Raw genomic sequence first — 27,780 nt, forward strand, 5'->3', positions numbered from 1 at the left:
TTTTTATGGCTTTCTTAAATAGAGATTCAGTGCTTTTAAGAGTAGTTATTCAATGCTTTTAAGAGTAGTTATGTTAGTTAGTGACCAGTTAGTAAAACAATACTCAATATGTGAAAGGATCATAGTATACAAAAACAACTTGGCAGCTTTGTTGTCAAGAAATGGCCTAACTTGTTTAAAATTCCCCAATTAAATGTAACTTTATTTGCCACATGACTTTTGAATGTTAGGGTGGAGTCATACATGACTCCTAGATACTTGAATTCATTAACAATATCAAGCTCCTGTCCTCTAAGGGATACATTAGAATGTGACACCTTCATGTTTTGTTTAGTAAATGCCATACAAACAGTTTTTTTGGTGTTTAGGTAGAGACATGACTTAGTGAGCCAGTCATCAATGTGAACAATAGCAGATGTAAGATGTAAGTATGTGCCTTTTGTTGCATTTTATAGTAAGAGAGAAAGACATTATGGTATAGACATATACAGATTTTTTTTTCAACTGTATACTTATTTACAGAAAGTGAAAAGATTAATTAATGCAATTTTCCGTTTGACAAAAGTCAAAGTAAGGACTAGCCTTGCAGTTGAAATGACTTCCCTTTGATTGAAATTCAAAGCTTAGAACACTAACATACGGCATCTTCTAATAAAGGTTAAAGATGAGTTGGCTTTTGAGGTTTTTACTAGAAGCAATTGTGAAACTGTGAAAGCCGTATTGGACAACAAATTCACAATTACAAATCAGAAAACGATGAGATTCCATAAACAAGGTTTGGACCAGTTTGACCACTGACATTTTGAAAAAATAGTGATGATTCTCAGAACACCACTGTGCAACCTTTCTCTCCTAACAGGACAAAGGTTGGTACAGATCTTCCTTATATAGTTCATGTGCTATATTATTCTTTCCCCCTGTCTGCTCTCACTCGTTCAGTTTTATGGTGCCTTTATGTGCTGTGGGAAATATAAAGACAAAGTGAGTGCAGATATATGACCCAACAAAATTTAACTGCAAGGTGGGAGGTTGTAGATATGACTTCTACATGCTGGTTTAAAAGCATGAAATGAAAGATGCTATACAATGGATGGATTGTAGTAAGCTATTGATGGCATATTTTCTATTGTTGTGTATCTTTGTTCTTTAAAGTGACAATTAAACGTTAAGAGAAAATTGCTTCTTATTTGGATGTATTTCTTGTTCAAGCAAGCTTTTTGTTGATGTACCGCAATGAGATATCAGTAAGGACAAAAAGGAAATACTATTTGATAGTATGGGGTTGGAAGTTAAAATATCTGTTGTGTTGATAGTTGTAGATAAACAGATATCCCAGAAAAGAAAAGCAATGGGATTTTGTTAAATAATACATTTTGCATCTCTATAAATCAACACTTTTTAGTTGAATTTTTCATATTTAAATGATAGGTTTAATGATTAGATTTATAAAACATAACCTATTTAGCGGAGGTAATTAAAACACCACATACCTTCATGCACATTTTATCCACCTCTTTTTTGGTTTGGGGTTCCTGCATTTATATTAATTTCTAAAATACAACATACCGCACAATACTACATTTGTTGCAGTCTATTATTATATAAGACAAATGGCATATAGACGCCTTTATGATGTCCGAGCACACAAAGGCAGCATTTGTAAATTGATGTGAAATCGCGTTTCAAAATCTCGCGATGTTGTGAGCCTAGTAGCCGACCCGCTAGTACTGTTGTGTTACCTTGCCCCACACCAGTCAGAGACGAGTAGACATGCTGAACCGCCAGTGTTGGTAGAATCCCGCACATGTTTCTCCTGAGTTTATGGAACAGCACTGAGTTATGACGGGGAGTATGTTTAAAACCGAACCAGTCTTTGGTAATTAGCTAAGTCGCAGAAATCACAGCATTAGAAAATCAGTTGAAGAGAAATAGTTGAGTCTGACAGTGTGTGGCGATGGCAACTCCCCGGCGGCCGATAAAAGGCATCCTGAAAAACAAGAACAGCGGGACAGAAGTCAAATCGCTGCCAGAAGACTTACCAGGAGACACTCCTGAACAAGCCCCTGTGCTCTCGGAAGATGACCCACAGTAAGTTGTCTACTTCGCTGTAGCTAGTGAGGCTAGCTAGTAGCCAGGTAACGTTAGCTAGCTATAGCTCATAGATATGTTAGCCTCTCTAACGTCACTCCCCTGTCAGTCTGACTAATGTTAACGTAAAAGCTGACTTTTTTGGCTGTTAATGTAAGTCAATAGCGTGTGTTGTCTGTGTGAAAACTTTCTGGTTCTTTCTAGCGACAATGAGATGGTATCTCTCCTTCCTGATAAAACATTTATGTTATGTGTAACGAAGAGCTAACGTTTACCGCTAGTCGTTTGTCTGGTTGTCTTGTTCGCTAGCCAGTGAAGTCAGAGCCACGACGGTAACGTTACTGTGGTTGTAGCTAGCTACCTGTTAACGCAGGTTCACATTGTTAGTTAGAGACGCCTAAACGCAAATCTCTTACAGACGACTTGCTTAACTTAGTGGTAATAGAGGAATATGGGAAACAATTATTGTTAAACGGTGACAACCCCCAGCCAACGTTGACTAACCTTATAATAGGGCAAATTAACACCAACATAAACAGAGGTAGCGCTCCAATATATTGTGCTAGTTAACGTTAGTAGCCTAATTGTTGTTTACCCCTGACTGTCTTGTCCTCCTCCTTTTTTTTTAGTCCCTTGGAATAATTTAACGTAACGTTAGATTTATGATAAAGATATTAGACATGTATTAAACATATTTGCAGATTCTAAATTGTATATTTGCTAGGTTAGAATGTAATCTATGAACTATTTTAGATTTAAAAAATGAAATATTTCTTGAACTATGAAGCCTTTTGTTAACAAAAAAAAGTGTATCCGTAAACTTTTCATGGACCCCCTGGCAGAGTGCCGTGGACCCATTTAAGAATCACTGCTGTTGCTTATCTCTTTGTATGTTAGTACTTTTTAAACACCCAGCATTATGTGAGCTTTCTGTAAATTACAAACACTAACTGAAAATGTTCTGCAAATGAAAAAGATAGACACTGATGGCATGAATTGTAAGACAAACAATACATTGCAATACATTGCCTGCTACAAGTTACATTAGACTAATCAATATCTATGCCAACTAAAAGCCACTGCTTAGGATATTTGTTAAGCTTTAAATAAAAAATAGTAAAATGTGTTACTCAAAGGCTTTGGGTAAACCAGTGGCTAGACAAAGCAGAGCTGGGTGTACCCCAAGTTATATTTCTAGCAACAAACACTTGATGTTGTATCTGACACTGAAAACTTTGTTACAGGCATGTGCTGTCACTGAAGCATCAGTCTGGGTCAAAAGAGGCAGTAATTTGTGTTAAATGAGCCTCTAAACAAACTGATTGGATAATACACCCACCTCCGCTTTAGTTCTCCCACAACCATATCAAGACTGCTGTAGAATGTTCCCCATCGTCAGCATAACTCCTGTCAAATCCCCTGCTCTCTGAACCCATCTCATGTGCCCTTTAGTCTAGGCACCTATTGGATGCTTTGTCAGAGGACATCTGACCTTGTTCTGTATAAATTCCATCCTCATATTGGCCAGGATAATATTTGGATCACTCCATACTCGCAGTAGCGGACCCCCGACTTACATATCAAGCGCATTGGATGGCAATGTAGACGCCTCAGAACAGCCGTAAGAACATTACAGGGGAAATAGGGGTATGCCAACAGTCTCACAGTTTAGGTAAGTAACTAGGCTCAATAATGATCTACCAATGTGCAGATTCTGAAAACTGTCTTGGGACTGCTAAATCAGCTTTTCTGTTGTCTAATAGGTGCTCAACCTCAGGGTCAGGAGTTGGAAATTGGTTTATTTTTCTGGAGCCTTGCCTTCTCGCATGCATCGATATCATTGACGCTGACACTTTCGCTGTGGCAGCTAGACATAACGCCTCAGATCACCAGTCCCTGTGAAGTAATTTCAGTGGCAGTGCTCACCCACAGCCACCTCTCACTCTCTTCTCTGCCCCCGGGAAACTCTGGACATGTAGTACCCTGTGTGATGTTGTTGCTATGTAAAGGAGATTTGCAGACATAAGGGAGCCTCTTTTGCCATGGCATGATTGGTAAAAAACAAAATACCCACAAAAATACATTATTTTGTATTAGCTGTGGCACTATGTAATTTAAATTAAAAAAAAACACATTTGATATTTATTATTAATTGAATGCTGTCTGAATTACACTCACACAGGGTGATGAACTGACACCACCCACCTGCCAAATGCTGCTAAATCTTCAATGTTAGTTGGAGATTCTGCCCAATGTAACAGTTTGCTTGGGCAGTATCATCAGTTGAATCTTTTAGTAGAATCATAATTAGATTTGAATCTAGGGCTGCACAATATATTGTTTTTTTTTATCGTCATCGTGATATCAACTGGCACAATAACCATATCTCGTAAGACTGTGACATATCGCAATAGACACTCAGAGGTTTTTTGTGTTAGTTGAAAGAAAATATCAGTAGAAAATTACATTTTTAAAATGTAACTGTCATTCTTTTTAAAGTGATGGTTCGGAGTAATTCACCCTAGGGTCCTTTGCACCATGACCTCGACCCAAACACCCCCCCCAGAAGCTTTTTTCACCTGGGTCGAACATTGGGAGAGTTAGCTAGAGTAGCGTTAGCCGCTGAATAGCTTAGCGCAGGGGCTAATGGACCCACGTTTGTATCTCGTAAGTTACCCCACTAATAATGCCCGAAATGATACCAAACGTTTACAAGTAGTACAAATAGGTTATGCTCTGAACAGAAGCCAGCAGGCAAGTGTTATTTACATAAATTTCTGGTGTACTTACAAACTTTCCAATCCATCGTTTTATGAGAGCATAAAACAATTTGTACTACTTGTAGACGTTTGGTATCATTTCGGGCATTATTAGTGGGGTCATTTACGAGATACAAACGTGGGTCCATTAGCCCCTGCGCTAAGCTATTCAGCTGACAACGCTACTCTACGCTAACTCTCCCAATGTTCGACCCAGGTGAAAAAAGCTTCTGGGGGGGTGTTTGGCTCGAGGTCATGGTGCAAAGGACCCTAGGGTGAATTACTCTGAACTATCACTTTAAGTGGTGCCTTTTTATATTAAACTCAATCTTCAATTTGTTTAATAAAAGAATGTTGGAAATAATCTTTTTTTTTTATTTTTATTTTTTTAAATTCAACAAGCAATTTGTTGTATTATAGCAGAATACTGAAAGCAGCAGAAATGCAGAACTGAATACCAGTGTTTCCTCTATGTTGATTTTGTAGTGGCTGCCCACCATAGAAAAATTTCTGCCACCACGGTATCAGAAATAGGGCTGTAAAAAAAAAAAAAATGTAGTCGCGGTTGCCTTTTAAATTATCCTGCCGACATAATGCTGCTCACATTGCAATTTAACAACAAGTAGAACTGTTTAGTTATTGGATGTGTCCAGTTGTTGTTCGGACAGACCTGCCCCCACCAGTGTTTGGAATAACGCCGTTTAAAAGAACGGCGTTATTTTTTCAGTAACGGGGTAATCTAACTAATTACCTTTCCCGTCGTTATAACGCCGTTAACGTTACTGGACGTTCAATGCGGTGCGTTACTAGGCATTGATTGAATAAACTGTGTAATCCAAACGCACCCCTGGCTCGCAGCTAGTGAGGAGGTGGGTTAATAACGAGGTAAGCGATTATGACTGGCTAAGGCAGAGTCATGTTTCATGGTATGTCAACGGGCCAGTGTTTTTACACACATGCCACGCCACGCCGCCGTACACAACAGCTAAACAGATTCAGCAGAGATGGCGAGTCAGGAGCAATCCGATGAAAAGTTGGCGTTTTCAAGGTGGAGATATAAGCACTACTTCTAATCCATTGTGGTCAAAGGCAAGAACGTGCATGTAATGTGTACATTATGTCCAGGAGCGAAGACTTTGTCGACATCCGTTGTAAGCAACTCTAATTTAATGAAGCATCTCACAACGACACACGCATCTACAAAGCTAGTGGCCAAAACCAGCGATACCTCCACCACAGATGATAGCTCGCTATCCACTAGCAAAGAAGGACTCAGAGCAAAGTCCTCCAAGCAGCAAAAGCTAGATCTGTCTGCCTCACAACAAAAACCTATGACACAGGCTGAAGTCAACCGTATGATAGGCAGGTATGTTGTTAAAGTATATGTGTCATATAAGTTTATATGGTGTAACTGTTTACTTTTCTTACCAAGATAATACTTGAAGTGCAGGATAAACCTCTTGCTGTCTGTTGACGTGCTATAAATATTGAAAGTTATGTACGTTAAACACCTGTCTGTTCTACTCATTTCAACCGACTTGTGAAAACTGCTAAAAAAAATCCAAATTCTTTGACATATAGCAACTTTTTTTTAAAGTAACGCAAATAGTTACTTTCCCTGGTAACGAGTTACTTTTATTATAGAGTAATTCAGTTACTAACTCAGTTACTTTTTTGAACAAGTAGTGAGTAACTATAACTAATTACTTTTTTAAAGTAACGTTCCCAACACTGGCCCCCACTGCTAAAAAAAATCCTAAAGGAAACACTGGAATACACTTCAATTTCTGTTTATTTATAAGTAAGCAAGTAATATCGTTATCGGGATATTCAACAACTTCATTGCATATCCCATATTTCCCTCATCGTGCAGCCCTATTTAAAACCCTTCTCAAATGAGATCTTTAGACAAATTAGGAGTCATTAGAAAAAATGTGCGGTTATAGTATGATGCTTCTGATCATTTAGATAAACGTGCATGCTACAATGCATAGTATATTATCAATAAATATGCATCAGCTTTATGATTTATATTATTCTTATTTCCTACCAGCTACTTTGGAAGGTAACCAGCCATTCTTTGGTTGGTTAAAGTTGAATGTGCCCCCTGCCTCTTTTTTGCCAGCAGGTCGAGACATTAATATTAGTCCCCTTTCAGCCGCACCGTGAGAAATTGGGCCATAGAAGCACGGCAGTTATTAGTGAATTCCAGTCCCAACAGTGAATCAATCTTTTTCTGTATTGATTCAAAAATAGTCTCACTTTGAGTGACGTGGAGGAAAAAGAGTTTTTGGAAGGATCCTGTGTGCGACCAAGCACCAAATCCACAGAGAAGAACGATGGCTGACCATGCCGTGCCACCCCTGTCACTCTTGTTTAGCTCCTTACATGCCAGGGCTCGACATTAAGGCTTGTCCGCTTGTCCGGGACAAGTGGATTTTTTGTAGGGCAAGTGGAAGAGAAATTTACTTGCCCCACTGGACAAGTTAAAACTCAAACAAAACAAAATGCCATGTTAGTTCACGTTATGTGCCACTCATTTCGTCAATGTTACAGAATTGAAACAAATACATATTTTACACCACAATCCCGGGCAGCGGGTCGGCGGGCCGCTAACGTTAGACCCAGCCCGCTGTTCAGCGCATTCTCCGAAAGCGAAGCAGCATGAAAGCACGGCGAGCTAGCCGGTGTTAGTTTGCTAACTCCACCTTAACGTTACCTCCTCGACACATTGTTCACAGAAAACGAGCTGAAAACAGAAGTCACTCGTGGCGATAGCAATGTGCTTTGTGTGGATGAAGCATTATATACGTTATTATGTGTCACTCATTCCGTTTATGTTACAGATTTTACTTTACCGATTTGAAACAAATACATTAACTAACGTTAGACCCAGCAGCAGCGGGAGAGCGGACCGCTGACGTTAGACCCAGCCCACTGTTCAGCTCCTTCTCTGTAAGCGATACAGCATGAAAGCACCGCGGAACCAACAAGCCAGGCAGCCGGTGTTAGTTAGCTAACGTTAGCATGCTAACTACGCTTTAACGTTACCCCGTCCCCACATCGTTCACAGAAAACGAGCCGAATAAAGCTGTCACTCGTGGCGATAGAAGTGTGCTTTGTGCGGATGAAGCATGAAGTTAATTTGACTCTTGCGTGGCGGCTGGCGCTTGCTTCGTAACGTAGCATTGTTACTAGCTGCTCCGCTACTTGTTTGTAGCGGATTAAATATCAGGTAATAATCAACTGTAAAGTAGCTACACCTTTTTAAAGGATCCCTTGGTAAGTGAAATTGTAGAAAGAAAAAAAAAACACGTTTAGTGGCAAAATCCATTGTTATGTCTACAAAATTATTTTAGATATAGTATAAGTTCAAGTCACCACTACCTCTGGTCAAAATATTGAATTAGTATCTCAATATATTGTCTCAGTATCTCAGAATATAAACAAAGAATATCAAAGTAATGAGAAACTATAAAATATTGACTTAATCTCAATATATTGGCTTAGTATCGTAATATATTGACTTAGTAACTCAACATATTGGTTCAGTATCTCAATATATTGACTTAGTAACTCAGAATATTGACTAAGAATCTCAAAGCAATGAGAACATTCAAAATATTGACTTACAATCTCAATATATTGACTCAATATCTCAAAATATCTCAATATATTGACATAGTAACTTAGAATATTGACTAGGAATCTGAAAGTAATGAGAAACTTTAAAATATTCACTTAGAATCTCAATATATTAACTTCTGCACACCGGCGTGCAACATATTACTTTGTATTATGAGTCTGGAGATCCTTTTTTCTTGTTGAAGGGGAAATCTATTGTTGGGACACATTTGTTTCTACTGTTTAAACTGAATTGTATTAATGTTGATAGGGTTTGGATGCTTTCAATGGTTTCTTCAAATTCTGCATTAGCAAAACACAATTTTTTTTTATAAAATGATGAATCTTTACCCGGACAAGTGACTTTTGTTCATGGACAAGTGAAACGTAAATGTACTTGTCCGAAGGACAAGTGCCTCAAAAAGTTAATGTCAAGCCCTGCATGCAATCTGACTGTGATTTATTTTTTTTATAAGCTCCATATCAGCACATAAGTCAGCATTTTATTGATAGAACAATGACCCTCCAAAGTCATCCCCTGTCCAGTATGCTCAAGTTTTGGCAGGTCTTCACTACTCTGGCATTGTGCATACTAAAGCGTTGGGTATACTTGAGCACGACACCGTGCGTGGGCTGCTACGCATGCACGCGTTGGGCCCTATTTTAACGATCTAAGCGCATGGCGCGGGTGCGTTTAGGGCGTGTCCAAATCCACTTTTGCTAGTTTGAAATAAAGGGTTGTAGTTAGCGTCTTCAATAATTTATAGGTGTGTTTTGGGCGTAACATGCAATAAATCAGAGTGTCATCTCCCATTCCCTTTTTAAAAGCCAGGTGCGTTTGTACCATGGCGCATTGCTATTATGATGGCGGATTTACACCATAATATTTTTATTTGTAATATTTTGCATGTTTGTGTACTGCTGCGCTTCCCTGTGTTTGTGTGTAACAAGCATAGTGTGCGCATGCTGTGCATAAGCCTAGGTGCATTTTAATAATGTGCCGTTAAAATAACAATGAAATGCTGTGCTATTGACTTCACACCAGGTTTTTGTTGGTCAATATCACTTCCCGCTGCCTCAAGATAGCAATACGCCAAGAATTCACCTGAACACACCTCCCTGTAAGACCAGCACGCCCATGGGCGCAAAGATGGGCGCATTTGCTATTTAAACGACGTGGGCCCTGGACGGTCTTAAAATAGCAAAGACACTTGCGTCAGGCTTTGCACCACGCTGTGCCGGGTGCAAGATAGGGCCCATTGTTCTTTTCGGTATTCTCCGAAACACCAAAGGGTTTACAGACAAAATAATCTGTAAATAACCAAAAAGTAGTAGAGAAGAAGAGACCAGAAGTAAAGAAAAGCCAAGGGGGTAAGCGAGCCTCCGCAGAGCGTACCTCCTATGGAGCCATTTTGTTGCTAATAAGCCATCACCTGCCCTTAGCATTCCATTGACTGCCATTCATTTGGACGTCCCTTTGACAGCAAATAACTTTACATCTGAAGCGTTTAAAGACTTTATTTGTCCATTGTTTATTTCTAAAGAACACGACAATGTATAAAAGGCTCCATTACCTTGTATCTCACGTTATGGCTCCGTAGCAGACGTTTTTGTAAAAATAGGCTAAAGAGGGTGTCATAACCATGCGACTTTCTGTCGCATAGTAGACAAATTACCGTATGGTCAGGAGAAGCTCGCTCTCAATTACTAATGTTAAAGGACAATTCCAGCGCAAAAGGAACCTAGTGGTTAATAACAGATGTGTACTCACTCTGTTGTTCTCTGGGACATGTTTTCATGCTAATCAAATGTGTTTGTAGCTTGGAACATGCTAGTGCGGACCACTGGGGCACAGGGACACTCAAATTAAATCGCTATTTAATACCACTAAAAGGCTCAAAATATCACCACACCTTAACGTTAGCCTAATCAGGGTCCCTAAATGTTAACCGAAGCATTGAGAATGTTGTAAGTGTACAGATAGTTTATTGAAAAGAGCGATTATAAAGACGCGTTCATGTTTAGGCGTCACTTTGTCCATTAATTTTACTGTCTAGGAGGAAAGCAGGCTGCCTGGCAACAGTAGTAAACACATCCATGTTAAATGCTGACGTGCCACAAAACATTACATTTGTCTACTCTAATAATTAACATGGCTGTTGTTTATCTCCGAATCGAAAGGACTCTGCTTGTAACACTGTTAAGAACACTCTTTCCATGAAGCCGTTCTTTTAGCTTTGACAAAACAATCTCATGTTTTTCCACACTTTCACAGTGTGCTGTCTCTCTCTGACCACATATTTAAGGCTGTTTGACTCCCTGTGGTCTGTATATGAAGAATCATACAGATGTTTGTACAGACAAACCTGCTCTTCCCAGCCGCCCGTTGAACCACTGTGTTCATAAATTATGCTTAAGGAGTTCTCTTCGAGTGGTCTTTTTAACACAAAAAAACAAATATATTGTCAAGCTTTATATATATATATAAATCTACTATTGTTGAGGACAGCAATGCTCACATTGAGCTTGACAACATCCCAAATATGTTTTCCTTGTTATCTGCTTTAATTGTGTGGATTATATCATATTGCCTTCCCAGGTCATTCAGTACCCAGAGGATTTCCTGAACAAGTCTACAAATACCAACCAACCAGCACTCATTTGGTCGAACACCTGTCCATGTTTAAACAATTCAGCTTCCCTCGATATATTTATAGTACGAACATGACCAGTTGTTGCTATTGGTTACAATCATAAGAGTACGGCTCCCTCGATACCTGTTAGAAATGTTTATCACCTCTTAGTTAGCAGAAATCAAATTAACTAAAGCCAAGATGGACCATTGAAACTACAAAATAATTGTGTGTAATTTGTACAAAAGATATAAAGATAAGAAATTAAGAAACCTTAAATGTGTTTATTTCTGTTGCAGCTCCAATTAATTTCCTTAAACTATGTTGGGATTGGCCACTTTTCTCTGACCAATTAGTAGGGTTCCTCATTTCGGTTCCACTTAATGTGTCAACTGAAATATTTTCTCCCTGTCGCTACGAAACGGACGTAGAAATATCACACTTTCTCTGTAGTCTACCATTAGCTAGCTACCGTAAATGTAGGCTACTTTTAAAATGACATAATTTCCCTCTGGGCTCACCAAAATGGACGTGAAAGCATAGTAACCATTCACTGCACGTGATCGCTAGTATACATATTACATCTTTGATGTAATTTTTCAGTTTTTCAAGAATCCGTTTAGTAAAACTCCAAACGATACCCTACCAATTAGAGACAGTCACTTTTGTTATCCCTTCAGTCACCCACTATTATTTAGTTAACAGTGATGTACGGGCCTCACACCCAGTCATATATAATTCATAGACGCTTCCATGAAATTTAATCTCTCCTTCGCTGTCTTGTGAGCCTCATCCTGACTTTGTGATGGACAGTTTGACTAACAGGTAGTGAATATCTGACTTTTTATAATGTGGACAGAAAAACACCACTTAGACCACACAGACAGTTTACCCTCCTGTGTGCAGGTCAGCTGAGGCCAACTGTGGGCACAGAAAATGAAGTCAGAATCAACAGGTGTCTAAACACCTCTTGTCTACAATGCTAAAAAAAGCAGTAACTGCTTTAGGACAAGGAAGTAAAACTGAGTAAACCTACTTAATTATCTCCAATTTTATTATGTTCTTGGTACAGGGATGTTAGATGTAGCCTAATTTTGTTAAAATGAAACATTTCATTTTTGAAATTATACATTGTTGTTGCTGCAGTTGTTTTGTTCTTTTGGCTCAATTCAATTACATTTTGATTCTCTTCACCAAACCTTGATTTTATCGGACAGCATAAATTCCACCAAAAAACCCCCCCCCTATATTTTTTTTTTTTTTTTTTGGACCTTTCTTTTTTTTTTTTCATTTTTTTTTTTTGTTTTTTTTTTTTTTTTTTTTTTTTTTTAAAACCTTTTTTTTTTTTTTTTTTTTTTTTTTTTTCGTCATAACATAACCTATTCATGTGGCCAAATTGCAATGTAAATGTGCAGTCCCTCCTCATTACTCTGATTCTGCACTGATGCACTTTGTAAGTCTGGGCAGATGATGACAGATGGGGCTTAAGAAACTGTTTTTAGTCCTAAATCTACTACTAGCTACTGCTGCCCGAGGAAGGAGCCAAAGGAGCACCGTCTCTACTGTAAAACGAGGGTGTGCTGCTGTTACTGTTAGTGGGTTCAGGCAGTAGTGGAGAGCCCAGGGCTGGACCTGTCCTCACTACTCTCTGACTATGCTACCTGATAGCACAGCTCAACTCTCAATGATGACTCACTCTGTTTAATGAGTTTTCCTGAAGCGTTTTGTCGCCAGCTATGGACCAACCTCAAGAGATAGTCGTCATCGCATAAAAGCTACAGCTCTATATTTAGTGTGTGCTAGTAGTTGTTTTTTTTCCTCTTGCAGTGGCAGGTGCATCATCATTGCGTTACAGTTGTTTGTGATGATTTGCTCTGAATGAGTGAGTGGACTGAGTGGATTAAACTGTAGAAATGGAACATGATTGGCTGCTTCTGGGATATGTTGTGTAACCACACACTCTATAGTGAAGCACTACAGACATATTAATGCCTAACACTGTAACACACACACACTTACTCAGAGCCCTTTGCTAAGAACATTTCTGGAGTGGTATTTATTATTATTATTATTATTATTATTTTCCTATCTTGTTTTCCAGGTAGCAGTGTATGAAACTATCATACTTTAACAAAACCATATTAATTGTATCACATATTCTTTTCTCTGAATCCAGATTCGGATAAAACGACTGTATTGCTGACTGTGTGTTGTAAATGCAGTCTCTTTGTGCTTCGTAGTTTTGTGTGTTCCAGTTACACAAACGCAGCCAACAAGCTAGCTAATTTAAAGAATGAGTGAGCATGTTCAGTGCACTGTAGGTCAAAGACATTTTATCAGGATGAACAACATTTGCCTCTTTGCTATCTGTTTATATAGTGGTTTCTCAAACCGCTAGGCCACCTTGCTGCTCATAAGTAGGGCTGGGCGATATGGAGAAAATCAAATATCGCGATATTTTTGACCAAATACCTTGATATCGATACCGCAACGATATTGTAGTGTTGACTATTGGTGTTTCACAAAATATCTCCACACTTAGATTTTAGATAAATAATCATCAGTAATGTGGACATAATGACTGAGTGGGTAAAGGCAAATAATAGAACAGCTAGAACGGTTCAGAAAATGAGCCTTTAAAACCAGGAAAAGACAACACTTATGCCATATCACGATATTATGATATCCAAAATCTAAGACGATATTGAGTCTCATATCACAATATCAATATAATATCGATATATTGCCCAGCTCTACTCATAAGCAGCTCAGCAGCTCATTATAGTACAAGTTCATGTCAACTTCTGTGCAAGAGTCTTGGCCAAAACCCTTTTAAGCTCAAATTAATTATTTGGCGCCAAAACCCATTTAATTTTTTTTATGTCAGTCTAGAGTTGCAAAATTCCTGCAATATTCAAGGCGAAAACTTCTAATGGAAATTAAAGAGAATTTATGGGAATTAACAAGAACAAAGTGGAAATAGGGGTTATTAGCTTAGGCTGTATTTATATATTATTTATGTAATTTGCAGATAGAAAGACACCTTTTATCATACCACAAGCAGACATCATTGTAAACCTTTCTAATAGAAATGGGAAAACATTTTAGTTGAGTTGACCTTTTAATTAAATAAGTTTATTCATTTAACATTGTATTAATCTTTCAATGAACAAAAAGAAAAACGTTAAAACTTCTAAAAACCCTAAAAACTTCTTTAATAATTAAAAAAATTTCTCCAATCATTTTCCTCTCAGGCCTTCACTATCCAAGCTGAATTCTTATTTAATGGGATACTGGCAAATGTTCTATACATGAGATGGAAGAGCTGAATGCAGTGCATGGTTACAATTCTGTTAAATGGGCATACCTTTAAACCAAAACATGCCATAAGGTCTAGTATAGTAACTAACACTAATTTCCAAACCTTCCTTGGAAAATGTCCAGAAATCTCCTGACCCCTTTGTAATCCTAGTCTAAAGAGCGGTTTGTTATTTAGCCTAGAGTCATTGATATAAATAGGGTGGACAAAATTACCAAACGGTTGAATCATCACCTCTAAAACAGAACAACACAACAAAACTGAACATAATAACCTTCATGAAGGTGGATTTATTGCAGAACTCTTATCTTAGACTGCATTAGTTTTAGAGAGGTGTACCAAACGAACTACAAACTGAGTCTACATTTTATCCACTTATTTAGCTCGCAAGGCATATGCCTGCTTGTTGAGTAAACCTTGTAAAACACCAAAACAAACTCCTGAGAATCAAAATCGGTGTAGCGTGCAGGCAAATTGACTTGGCTCAGCTTCCACAACCAAATTGATTGAACTACTGTCACTGTTTGCTGAAGTGGTGCAGGCCACTATACAGCCCTTTTCACCTGCATAAGAAGTTGATCTCAGTTGATTTCTGTAACTGTATGAAGTGCCAGAAACTCAAGGTTTGCCACATACGGGCATTAACAGGAAAGAATATGAAAATATACTTCCTCTGATTTGCAGATTATCTGGGGCCTTAGGAGTATTCGCCCTTCTTTAGTGCTTTGAGACAGAGAGAATGATGTGGTGTATTTGCAAATTCTGCGTGGCTCAGGTCTTTTTTTTGGAGTAAGAGACGTAAGGAAGCTCTGTCTGCAGGCTTGTTGCAGCAGGCTGTGGATTTAGAATCTCTCTCCTGTTTCCCACCCCCTGCCTGTGTCCCGTGATACCCAACCTTTTGTTCCATGAACAAGGTCAGGACTGATGCACAGTGTTTTGGCAGGAGAGGCTAGCGAGAGCAGAGGAGGTTTAGTTCAAGCCAGATAACTCTCAAAGCCACTGGTTTTATAGCTGTAGGTTTCAGCTTAGTTTGTTAGGAAATTAAAAGTTTGAAAAAGAAGTAAACAATGTGCTAATCAGAGAATGAGAACTGCACAGGCTTACAGTAAACTGAAAAGAGGAAAGAAAATGGAGAGTGGGGCTACAGAAACCAAATGACACGTAAAATACAATATAACAAAATTCATAACAAAAAAGAATATTGGCAGAGGAATGCATTTGAAAGTGGAAAAAAACAAATGTTTCCACTTCCTCTCTCTTGAACTATACGGGCAGGTGTCCTCTCTTTATGCTCTTAAACAAAATGTCTCATTCTGTGCTGATTTAGTCTTTGTTTCTTTTAATTTCCTCTAAGGATTTGAAAGTGCAGCAAGGATTAGAGTAATTCTGAACAAAAAGCCTGCAGGAATCTGTGGGTGGGTAGCTGGTGCACAGTGGTCCAAATGGATTGTCTGTCCATTTAGCCCTCGTTTTCACCTCACTGTATTTTCTTTGATCCTTTTACAGGAAGAAATCCCAGAAATGGGATGAGATGAACATCCTGGCCACGTACCATCCGGCTGACAAAGACTATGGCCTGATGAAGATAGATGAACCCAGCACACCTTACAACAGGTCAGAGCCTTCTGTCAACATTTCCCTTTGTCCGTTTCCATTGATAAAGTTTGATTCAGTTGATCCTGTACAGCACTATATAAATGTTAGTTATGATACAGTGAATAGGCTAAATGCACTGTAAATATTTTACTGTAATATATATATATATATTCTTTTTTCTTTTCTCACTTTCTTTTAAATTTTTTTTTCTTTCCTTTTTAAGTATTTAAAAAAACTATTTTTTCTGTATTTATGTTCATTTGTAAATGTGTTACATCATGTACAGCTGTCTTTAATTTCAATTTACAAGCCCTTAGGTTTTCTTTTTATTCTCACCTTTGCATTTTATTATGTTATTGTATATTTCTTCTTTTTTTTTTATATGCACAAATAAAGTCATAAAATAAAAAAAGAAATGTGTAACACCACAGAGTTTACCTTTTTAAAATGATCAGTTTAAACCCTTGTGTTGTCTTCCCGTCGACCGTGCACTTGTTGTCCTCCCGGGTCAGAATTAAAAATGACCACCTTTTTTGACGTTTTTTTTCCTGACATTTATATCCCTTTCTTCGACACTTTTGATGCTTTTTTCTGTTTTTGTCGCTTTTTTTTGGAATTCATGCACAATAATCCTCATTTGTAGGAAATTATACCTCATTTTTTAGTTAAAAAAGCAGAAATTATGAAATATTTAGACTAATATTAGAGGAACGTATGTTGATGGATAATCAGAGACTTCAAAGAGTCAAAGTTTAGTCAGAATACAGTTTTGAAACCATTTCAATTTTTTAACTACTAAAAGTTGAATAAAAACATCCAAAATTCAATAAAGGAAGTGATCATGAATTGTACGTGTGAAGAGCATTGTATGGAATCTAATTTTTTGGTAATTTTTATAAAAAAGAAAAAGAAAAATGCATATTTCTGATTTTGACATTTTGAAAACTGGTCAAATTGGACCGGAGGACAACATGAGGGTTAAAGCGCTAACCAGTGCCAGTGTAGGAGAGTTGAGTTGCTGTGTCTCAGCAGGTTTGTAATCCAATATGCCAGGGTTTTGCAGGGAAGGTCACCCTCACGGACCTTTCCTCTTTCTCCCCTCAGGGTCCTCTTTACTGTCTCCTTCCTCTCTACCCTTTAAACCCTCTACCAACTTGTCTGTTTGGTTCGTCTCTGTATTCCCTTTCCTTCTCAATCTTCCCTCCTTAACCTCATTTTGGGCTCATCCTTATTCAGTTGATTTCTCTCTTTCAGGATGGTGGGGGAAGACGAAGATGAAGGGGCGCTGAGTGACTCGGACGGCCACAGTGGACTCGCAGCTGATGACCTGGCATCAAAGTAAGAAGTGTGAATGAAGGGAGACAAGTACAAACCCAGTACAGAGGTAGAAATGGGAGAAATTCAAGCAATGAAAGGATAAGGTTGGCTGCTGTAACAGCTACCTGCTACCTTTTTTAGATTTTAATTGTTTTGTAGTTGCTGGTGCAGTGCGTAGCAGTTTACATTTTTAGTGAAGTAGAAATGTAACCTGGAAAAGGGCGAAAAATCTTTGTGCTCTCAGGTGTAGCCACACCTCAAAACACCAATGTCCTCCAACAAGAATGGGTTGTAACCGTAACTGATAAGAGTGTATTTACTGTATAGCCTCTGACGTCCTGAAGACACCTCTTTGACCTTTCAATGACCAGGGTTATCTGACCCGTGTTCAACTTTTGTTTTGTCATTTCAAGCCAAGCCAGTCAACATGGGTTGATCCCAGGTCATGACAATTCAGATATGACCTGGGTCACAACCTGGGAGGAATGTATACCAATTACATCAAGTGCTGGAAATGTGTTTACATGTCATATTCCGTGAACAGCTAACATTGTCACATATTCCAGTCCAGCAGTACACCACAGGACCTAGTGTTTTGTACTTGAATTCTTTATTGTACAGTCTCTCTCTCTCTCTCTCTCTCTCTCTCTCTCTCTCTCTCTCTCTCTCTCTCTCTCTGTCTCTGTCTCTGTCTCTGTCTGTCTATGTGTGAGAGAGAGATGACGCAAAGGAGCTGTGAATAAGAGAAATAAAAGTTATTGGATTGTTTCACAGCCATTATGTTGTAAAGCACAAATTACAACCAAACACTCGACAGATGATTTTGTGGAGACAGACGATTATATAGTGTCGTTCTCTTAATTATTTTTTTTTATAGTATATGTGCGCCTGCTCTACCCACTGACCTAAACCGGCCACGTTCTCCTCTTCATTTTTTGAATTGAAGCTGCAGCAGTAAGCAAAGAAGTAGGCTACTCTAATGATTTATGACCATTTTAGGACGAGGGGAGAATATTTCCCTGTGTCTAATAACATTAAAAGTAAAGTTAGGCTTTGTTGTCGGCCAGACAAGCGTACGGAGAGAAAAAGAGAGATTCAGCCGAGCCAGTGGCCACACTGAATTGCTGGCTAGTGCCACATCAAAAGACAGCAGTGCCAAAGAAGTTGCAATAGTATTGTCGTCAAAACATTGTCTTTCCCTGGAAACCTATGAAACAATTATTCCCTCGACTTCATTTTTTTGTTCCTATATTTCAAATGTATTCTATTTGCCACCTGGTGTATCCCAACCTTTTTATATTGCGTAGTGGCAGTGGGATGAAGGTAGTTATAACCTCCCAGTTAGTGGTGGTGTAATGCAACAGCTGCCCAGCTGCAGCCTCCAGGACAGATTTGTCCAGGCAGAAAGTTGTGCCATATAATTCACAGCATGCAGACACAGTAGGCATTACACTCACTCCCAGACTGCACTGCTGCATTTGACAGTGCTCCAGGCTGGGTTTTCTAAATGCATCTTGACAAACTTCTTCCTTTTTCCACTGAAAGAGAATTGAGCAGAGAGAACCTTGGTAAAGGTCAGCAGTATACATTTGGCCATTTTACCATGTCCTCAGACTGCTCAGACAGCAGTATTTTTCAGTTTTGCTGGTCTGTCGATACTTGGTTAGACAAATACTCATGGGGACGTGTCCTACTTTGTTCCAACCAAGAAAAATAGCTGTAAAAAAGCCTCTGTGTCTCCATTATGTGTTTGTATGTATGTATATAATTTTTTTTCAAACTTCTTTTACGGTCTTGCTTTATATACGGTATACTATATGCATGAAACTAATTTGGATGAAAAAGTAAACATGTCATCTCTTGGAGTTTTTAAAAGCGCAGATTCACAGAAACAGGAAATTGTGAACTAAAGCAAGTGAGAGCATATTGAAGCGGTTTCATCAAAAGAGTTAATCACATAGTAACTTGTAGATGAGCAGAAGCAAACTGAGATAAGCAGGGTGAATAACTTCACCGTGAAAAGTCTTCCTGTGTTAAGAAATGTGTATCTGCCAGACTGCCACTCCGAGCTGTCTTCTGAATGGTAATGGGAGTTTGAGAAGTGTATTTGCTGTGGGCCATCACACTTACGTAAGTGCATTGATGCTGTGATGATGGGGTGAGCTAGTTTGAGTGTGTGCACCACAAAGAGGATAGTGATTAGCTCCGGGCTTGCGAGTCAATTAGCCGCCTTTTCTTTGCTTCCATACAGAGTGCCTTCCATTGTTTTACACTAAACCCTCCAGATAGTACAACAGCTGCTCTTTTTCTCTGTCCTGTTGTTGTTTAATCTCTCCAACATCCTCTCCTACTCGCTTCTCTCATCCTACTTATCCAACTATGCTTTTCTAAAATCTACTTCCCTTGTCTCCAGTTCACTGCAGCACTTACACCTTCTCCCTTCTTTTCTTCATGTCTGTCTTCATCCGCCTCGGATGTCTGGTACCATTATTGGTGCATTTAGAAACTGTAGGGGAGGTCTTCTTTCTGGGTGAATCAGGCCAGTTTGTGGGACAGCAGTAGTATTGTAAATGGGAGCTTCCCCGGGGCCGTTGCACCGTCCATCCGCTGAGCCGTAAACCGTTATTCATTTTGTCCTCTGCTGTTAAAGCTCTTAGTGCGTGTGAGAGATAAGGATAGTAACTCTGGTTGTTTTCTGTCTCATGCTTGAGTACTTGTACACGCTCACATCTCTTCACTTTGACTCACTGTGCTTATTCTCTTTTCTCTCGCCTAATATCTCTCCATCTGTCTTCCTCCCATGTCTGTTTTCCTCAGTAAGTTTTTAAATCTCTCCTCAATGGCTTTTGGGGGAGCTATTGTTGATTTCCTGTTTCTATTCGGTCCCTTAATGTGGTTAAAACACTACAGAGCAAACTGGGAATGCAATTAATTGATAATTCTTATTAACTTATTTCTTGTCCCTTCCCGTTTTATCTTCTTTCAAGGCTGGTGGCAGCCGAGGGCTCAGAGCCTCGCTTTATGAAGGAAGAAGAAGAAGACGAAGAGAGCAGTGAGGAGGAGGCCGAGGACCTGACTCCTGAAGAACAAGGTATAACCTGTTTATTTTTACCCTCCATCTTAATACAACGTGTCCTCTGCAGCTGTGAGGGTGACCGTCCACAGTGAAGTGCTGGTGGAGAGGGATCGCTTTTGGAAAGAGCTCCGGTGTTCTGTGTGCTCTTTCAAGACACACACACACACACACACACACACACACACACACACACACATACCAACCGTGTCAGTATTCTACTGACCGTTCTCTGACCTTTTATGTTCACGTCTCTCTCTCCCTCTCCCAATTCAAAGGAGCTTTATTGGAATGAAAGTTTCAGACAGTACACTATAAACCGCAACAAACATTAACACAACATCAAGATTGATTTTTGTATTATTTTATATATATATATATATATATATATATATATATATATATAAATAAATAAATAAATAAATAAGATTTCACGACCTCACCAAAATTGGACAGTTAAAGACTGTAAAAATGTTGCCTGGTCTGAGGAGTCTCAATATCTGTTGAGACATTCAGATGATACATAACATAAACAGAATGAGAACATGGATCCGTCATGCCTTGTTACCACTGTGCAGGCTGCTGGTGGTGGTGTAATGGTGTGGGGGATGTTTTCTTGGCACACTCTAGGCCCCTTAGTACCTATTGGGCATTGTTTAAATGCCACAGCCTACCTGAGCATTGTTTCTGACCATGTCCATCCCTTTATGACCACCATGTACCCATCCTCTGATGGCAACTTCCTGCAGGATAATGCACCAAGTCACAAAGCTCGAATCATTTCAAATTGGTTTCTTGAACATGACAATGAGTTCACTGTACTAAAATGGCCCCCACAGTCACCAGATCTCAACCCAATAGAACATCTTTGGGATGTGGTGGTACAGGAGCTTCGTGCCCTGGATGTGCATCCCACAAATCTCCATCAACTGCAAGATGCTATCCTCTCAATATGAGCCAACATTTCTAAAGAATGCTTCCAGCACCTTGTTGAAGGTGCTGGAAGCCACGAAGAATTAAGGCAGTTCTGAAGGCGAAAGGGGGTGAAACACGGTATTATTAGGGTGTTCCTAATAATCCACACACACACACACACACACACACACACACACACACACACACACACACACACACACACACACTCACACTCACACTCACACACTGTCATGAACATTATTATCTCTCTCTGTCAGATTCAGAGATGTGAGTTGAGCTGTATAGCATATTTCTATTTTTCTTGCTTGTTGTTTCACATTCATATCTGAGCTATGCAGGTAAAAGCCAGAGAACAGTCTGGAAACTGCAAATCGATGTGATTCCACTGCAGAGCTGCGGCCTCAGCAGTTTTTGACATAGTTCTAGACGTGCCAACTTGTGCCACCTATAGGACAGTTTTAGCATAAGTCTAGAGCTGCAGGTGAAGATGTGCTGATTCAGGTTTAAGAGACTGTAGGAATGTTTTACATTACATATTTTCACATGTCACATACTTCTACTGTGAGGTCAACACAAAATACAAGACATATTCTGTGGGCAGATAATCTAGCTGGTCTATTATATACATTTCTTTAGAAAGTATTTTAGAAAGAACCCTTTTAAAACATACATATGTATATATAAAATGTGTGTGTGTGTGTGTGTATATATATATGTATGTGTGTGTATGTGTATGTATGTATATGTGTGTGTGTGAAAGAAAGAAAGAAAGAAACCATTTGTCTTTTGGAAGAGTTAATATTAGGGATGCACCGAAATGAAAATTCTTGGCCGAAACCGAAAAAGAGGAAACCAAGACCGAAACACCGAAAGAAATTAAGCCAATTATTAGTACCATTGCATTTATGGCTATGACTGTGTACTAACTTTACTAAAATCAAAGCATTGCAATTGTATAAATTAATATTAAAGTTTAATAAAAAAAATATCTAGCAGAAATATGGCTACAATCTGATAGTCACATACAGTATATAGTAGCCTAAGAACAGAATAGCTTACCTATTGTTATTATTATTATTATTATTATTATTATTATTATTATTTGAGGCACTTTCTTGCAGGATTTCACTGAACATGTCAGACAACGAAGGTGCATGCCCCTCATCTGGTGCAGAGAGACGAGTCTTTGTTTCTGCGCTCTGATCTCCTGCGCTGGGCGCTGCTCCGTGCGTGCTCCGTCTCCGTCTCCACGCGGGTTCTCCGCATCCATCGCGGCCTGGATCATTTCTCGTGCGCCCTGCTTTATTTCCGCATCCAAGTAATGGTCTTTATAACGCGGATCAAGTACAGTCGCGATGAAGTGCAGAGGATCCGAATAGATCTCGCCGAAACATGTGCTGACAGACTCTAACCTTTCCTTTTCATTGTTTTCACTCCGTGGTCCGTCTCAACCTCTTTTCTTAGGAGACGCTTTGCAGGTGGATCGGGTACTGACACACGTGCAGGTCGCGGTTTCTGTTTGCGTCATCACAACATTTTCGGCCGTATTGTTTCGGTCCGAATATTCGGTGCATCCCTAGTTAATATCCAAAGTAATTTAAAACTGTTAATGTCAACGTAAGGGACTTCATCGCTGCTTAAATATACCTCATTCCTACCTTTACTGCTTACTTTGCATCTCCACCTGTTACAAATGTGCACACATTAAAATCCTAGATATCCAAAATTGGTCAGTGGCACATCACACAGAAACAGAGCCCAGCATAGCCTTTCGTAGCCTCGCATGAAGGCTGTCACACCCTCCCTTTACCTTATTTATTGTAATTACCATCCATCTCAAGGTTGCAGCAAACGCTTGAAAGTTATTGAGTAACCCTTTACTTGAAGGTATCAACATGTCACTGTCATGAACGTTTATGGCATAACGCTTCTTTTAGTAAGTGCCATTCGGTTTTTGTCATGACAAGTTATGGTTCATGTGTCATGACAGTGTCATGTCACTCTCATGTAGATACCTTCAAGTAAAGTGTTAGCAGTTATTGTTTACTAAAATAAGCCTCACTGTGTCCCATTTGGCGTCTGACCCAGAAGAAGATTTTTACTGAGCAACTTCCATGCGTGAATGTGTGCATTCATCTTTCTGTCGATAATGATGAAATGGTTGAATGGTTGTTTTTAGAAGTAGAATCATAATATTAGTATAATTTACCACCCTAAATTGTGCATGCGATTTTAATGTGTCTTCCTCTGCAGCCAAAAAGACACATTTTCAGATGATGCGAAAGATGCACTACAACGAGGGCCTGAACATCAAGCTGGCCCGCCAGCTCATTGCCAGCGAGCTAGAAGAAGACGAGGATGAAGACGAAGAGATGAGAGACGACACAGAAGAGGCGAGGGAGGACACAGAGGAGACGGAGGAGATCAGTGTTGACCCGCCACAGGAAGGTAAGGAGAGGGAGACTGTGTCGCTGTGCACGTCCAGATGAGTCATTTGGACAGTTTCCAGTCAAACAGTTTTTCAGCATGTTTAAAGTGGTGTAGTACACCTTCAGAATACGGCTGAAGTGAAGAGGTTTAGAAATATTGGTTTTGTGTACTGATGCACGCTGAAGTGTGGATATGGTTAGATTAAACAGCTGGCTCCTGTTGTTTGTACAGCCCTGTGTTTCAGTTTTACCCACAAAGCTGTGCATCAGGAGAAGTGTTCAAGTGCAGTGTTTCTCAAATGGGGGTACTGGTACCCTTAGGGGTACTTTGGAGTACCACAGGGGGTACGTGAAATTTAAAAATATTGAAAAAAGTTTGAGAAACACTGTTCTAGTGGCATCATGGAGTTATGATAAAGGATTTGTCACATAACGATCACTTTGATCTGCCCTGATGCCAATATAGCAACCCTGTTTTGGAAATGCCTACTAATATTTCATTAAAAAAAAAGAGATTTAACTGGCTTGTGATGGCTAATAACTCTTCCGGCAGTGGTTAGTTCTTTGTTGAACTTAAAAAAAAAAAAATACAATGACTGCATTGTCAGTTTGTAAAATAATGTAAGAAAATAAAGTGAATGATCCCCAGAGGATGCATCAAAGGTAAAAAACAAAAAATTCTAGCTTGAGAATAAAACACTTGTACATCTAACTAACTTTCTGATACTAGTTGTACTGAAGATATGAAACAAGATGTCGTTCTTTTGTGGAAGAGATGTAACCCATGTTTAATGGGGAATTTGTTCAGTTTCCCCAAGCTACTCTATTTGGAGGATCAAAGTATAAAGAGAAGAAAAGAAATTGGGGAAATGTTACATTTCTATTTAGTTTTTCTCTCTATCTCAGCCTATCTTTCTTGTTCTCACGTTTGTCTGCCTGTTTGTCTCTTGTTTGTTCTCCAGCTGATTCTCTGGACTCGTAGATGAGGCTTCTCTCCCACCTTCAGCCCTGTATGTCGGCTCCAGATCCAGACAGACAATGCCACTGCACTCTGTGATTTTTAACGCTGGGCCGTACAGCAGACACCGCTTCACCACCGCTATAACAAACCCCAACAGCCATAACCTCCCGGTCACCTGTCTGTCTTCTACTGTTCATCAGAACTGTGCAATATAACCTTCAAACCCTCTGGATTTTAACTCCCAGAATCAGTTCGACACACAAGAGAAGACTGTTGCTCCCTTCTCCCCGCTCCTGTTGCCAAGAATTTCCTCTCCTACCTCCTCTGGACTGGCATCGCACTGAAGAATTTGTCATTCTGACCCTGAAAGGAGGATCAAGGCCATCTAAAAAAAATAAAAATAAAAAAAACGGTTGGATACCAGGACTCGCGTCTGGCCGCTCCACAGTCCTTCTGCAGGCCACAGAGCCAGTACGTCAGCCCTGGAGGAAGCCAGGGGAAACCCCACGGCCTCACTGAAGGCGTGTCTGAGACATGACGACAGCCCTCATGCTGGGTGCACGTCAGGCGGCTTCTATTTTTGTTTAGCTTTGTGACCCACCACTATGTTGCATTTTCTGTCGCCCTTCAGTACATGTTGTGGTAAAGTTGGACACCGTGATGACCAGTTAGGTCTTTCTTTTACCTGGTAATTCAGGTAAGCTATTCATATTGACATAAGAGTGTTCTGATCATTTAGGCGCCATGTATTAGTCTCTAATAGTACAAGACAACATGACCTACATAATCCAAATTTCATTATTAAAAAAAAAACATCCAAATTTGATACCATACAATCAACCATACATACTATTAATTGACACATGTATGCTGTGGTGTCTCACTTTGATGCTTGCAGTCAACTGTATGGCTTTTTGCTTCCAATCAAGTAAAACAACACAGATTATTAATATATTATTAGTAAGTATTATATATATATATACTGGCCCAGAACTTCTTATTTACGTTCTCTAATTACAAGCAAGAACATGAACCCCAAATGTCATTTAAAATACTGGCAATTGAAAAAAAAAAAAAACATGTATACCTCATAGAACCAGACTGTTTTCAATAAAAACTCAGCATTTAAATTGATTTGCGGAAGGAAAGATGGCAGGACAAGCTGGTAATAAACATTTCACAATGTTCAGTCAAGACTGAGTCAGGCCCCTTTGTTTTTCCTGGCCATAGCAGTAAGGTAAGGAAATTGGCATTTAACACATTTTATCTTTTTAAGATGGAAGGAGGGATGATGTCGAAGTCCCACATCAGAGTTCCAGCATTTGCCACTAATTAAACAGGACATTGTCCCATCTTTACCGAGTTACAGCTTTAAGCAGCAGGCTCTTATGTAGATCTGACAAAGAAGCTTCACAAGGCAGTTTGTGAGTAAATTATTTTGGGGAAGGTACAATCATCTAGTTTGTGTTATAATGTTTCACCGGTCTTCATTACACTTGTATTTAATGTTGTCGGATCTACTTAAGTGTCTTGTACGATGCAGCGTGGGAATGTCAAAGGAAGTTATCGATGCTACTGACTTTAGTTAACGCAGATGTTGGCAGTGAAGTTAACCACTAGGGCTTATTTGAGGTGTTTTTAAGGATTTTTGTAATGTCTGGGGTTTCTACAAATGTCAGTAAAGTTACTAACAAGTCTTAAAAAAAAATTGTTAGATTTGACAAAAGTATTATTGGAAAAAGACAATGATCCTGGTGCGTCCTAAATTGCACTCCTAAAGTAAATGACTGTCTTTCTTTCTAGGGAAGTATTCTGAGCTACACACTGTATGACTTCACTAGACAGTCGAATGAAGAACCCAACGGTCTGAGAGAAAAGTATGTAGGAACCCTGAGTACGTCTTGTGTTGTGGTCTCTTAATTTTCTTCTGACCCTTTAATTCTTCACTGTGATTGAAAAGGTTGAGCTCTGTATTATGGAAATACAAAAGATCATAGACAAACAATATGACTTCTGCAATCTCTTTGTAGTTTTTGTTCTTGTAGTTTTAGTATTTGGTGGTGTTTTTTTCTCCGTGATAGAGGTTAAAGTAACTTCCTTTCAGCCATTTCCACCAACCACCAAGCTCATACCAAGCAGTTCGTTATTGCACGATTATTGTAGAGAAACAGGAATATGTCTGGAAATACAGACTTTGACGATACAGTTGTCTTCTATTGTGTCCACTGAATTTGTGAACAGATAGAAAAGACAACTGCAGAGAAGCTGAGATGATTTGTTTATGTTCTCGCTTAAGACCGAAGGACCAAATCGTCCAAAACGTGACTGACATGATCCACCCCGTAGGTGGTCATTAACTGTCGAATGTGCCTCTTATGTATTTATGTACATGTGTGTAAAATGAACAGGCTAGGCTCCGTGTTACGGTTTCTTTTGCTTCACGTGTCCACTGTCTCGCTTTTTGTTATTGCACCACGTCTGCCCTGTTTGGTTTGTTTTCTAAGGATGACAGACTGTTGAACACTGTCTGTCTCAAAAATGACATGGATGTTAAATCCATGTGTTTTTGTATTTCCAGTTTGCATGTCTTTAATCATCAGATTGTATGTTCATTTTTGGGTTTGTCTCCTATCATTAAACAGAAGTTGTTAGAAACGATTAACTGTTGTGGTTTATGTTTGATCTGAAGAGTCCGATACCTAAAAGCTGATTAAATCCTCTAGAGCAGTGGTTCTCAACCTTTTCGAGTCACGACCCCCCCCCCACCACCTCCCCCCAGAATAATATGGTTGGTGTTTTCTCTCTCCCTGACCCATCTTCAGATTCCTTTGTGTTCATGAAATGTACCAAACTCGTACAGTAATGTAGAAACCATTACCCAGTCTAGAATACGTAATTTTTATTTTTTTTTCTCCCCAACTATCTTCGACCCCACAGAAATGATCTCGCAAACCCCTTGGGGGTCCCGACCCCCAGGTTGAGAACCACTGCTCTAGAGGCCTGGAGTTACAAACTTTTCCTCCTCCCAAACGACAAACCTTTTCT

At 39.3% G+C, this 27,780-nt stretch overlaps 1 protein-coding gene across 1 annotated transcript; it reads left to right on the forward strand.

The window, feature by feature from the left end:
- The first annotated feature begins 1,716 nt into the window (after positions 1 to 1,716).
- On the forward strand, positions 1,717 to 27,393 carry ppp1r2 (protein phosphatase 1, regulatory (inhibitor) subunit 2). The gene is made up of 6 exons (XM_039812457.1): positions 1,717 to 2,088; positions 15,930 to 16,037; positions 17,274 to 17,357; positions 20,324 to 20,427; positions 23,599 to 23,793; positions 24,737 to 27,393. The coding sequence occupies exons 1-6, from the start codon at positions 1,955 to 1,957 to the stop codon at positions 24,754 to 24,756; spliced, it is 645 nt and encodes a 214-aa protein (XP_039668391.1). The 5' UTR covers positions 1,717 to 1,954; the 3' UTR covers positions 24,757 to 27,393.
- Positions 27,394 to 27,780: the final 387 nt, after the last annotated feature.

This window comes from Perca fluviatilis, chromosome 9 (assembly GCF_010015445.1).
Source record: "Perca fluviatilis chromosome 9, GENO_Pfluv_1.0, whole genome shotgun sequence".
Lineage (NCBI taxonomy): Eukaryota > Metazoa > Chordata > Actinopteri > Perciformes > Percidae > Perca > Perca fluviatilis.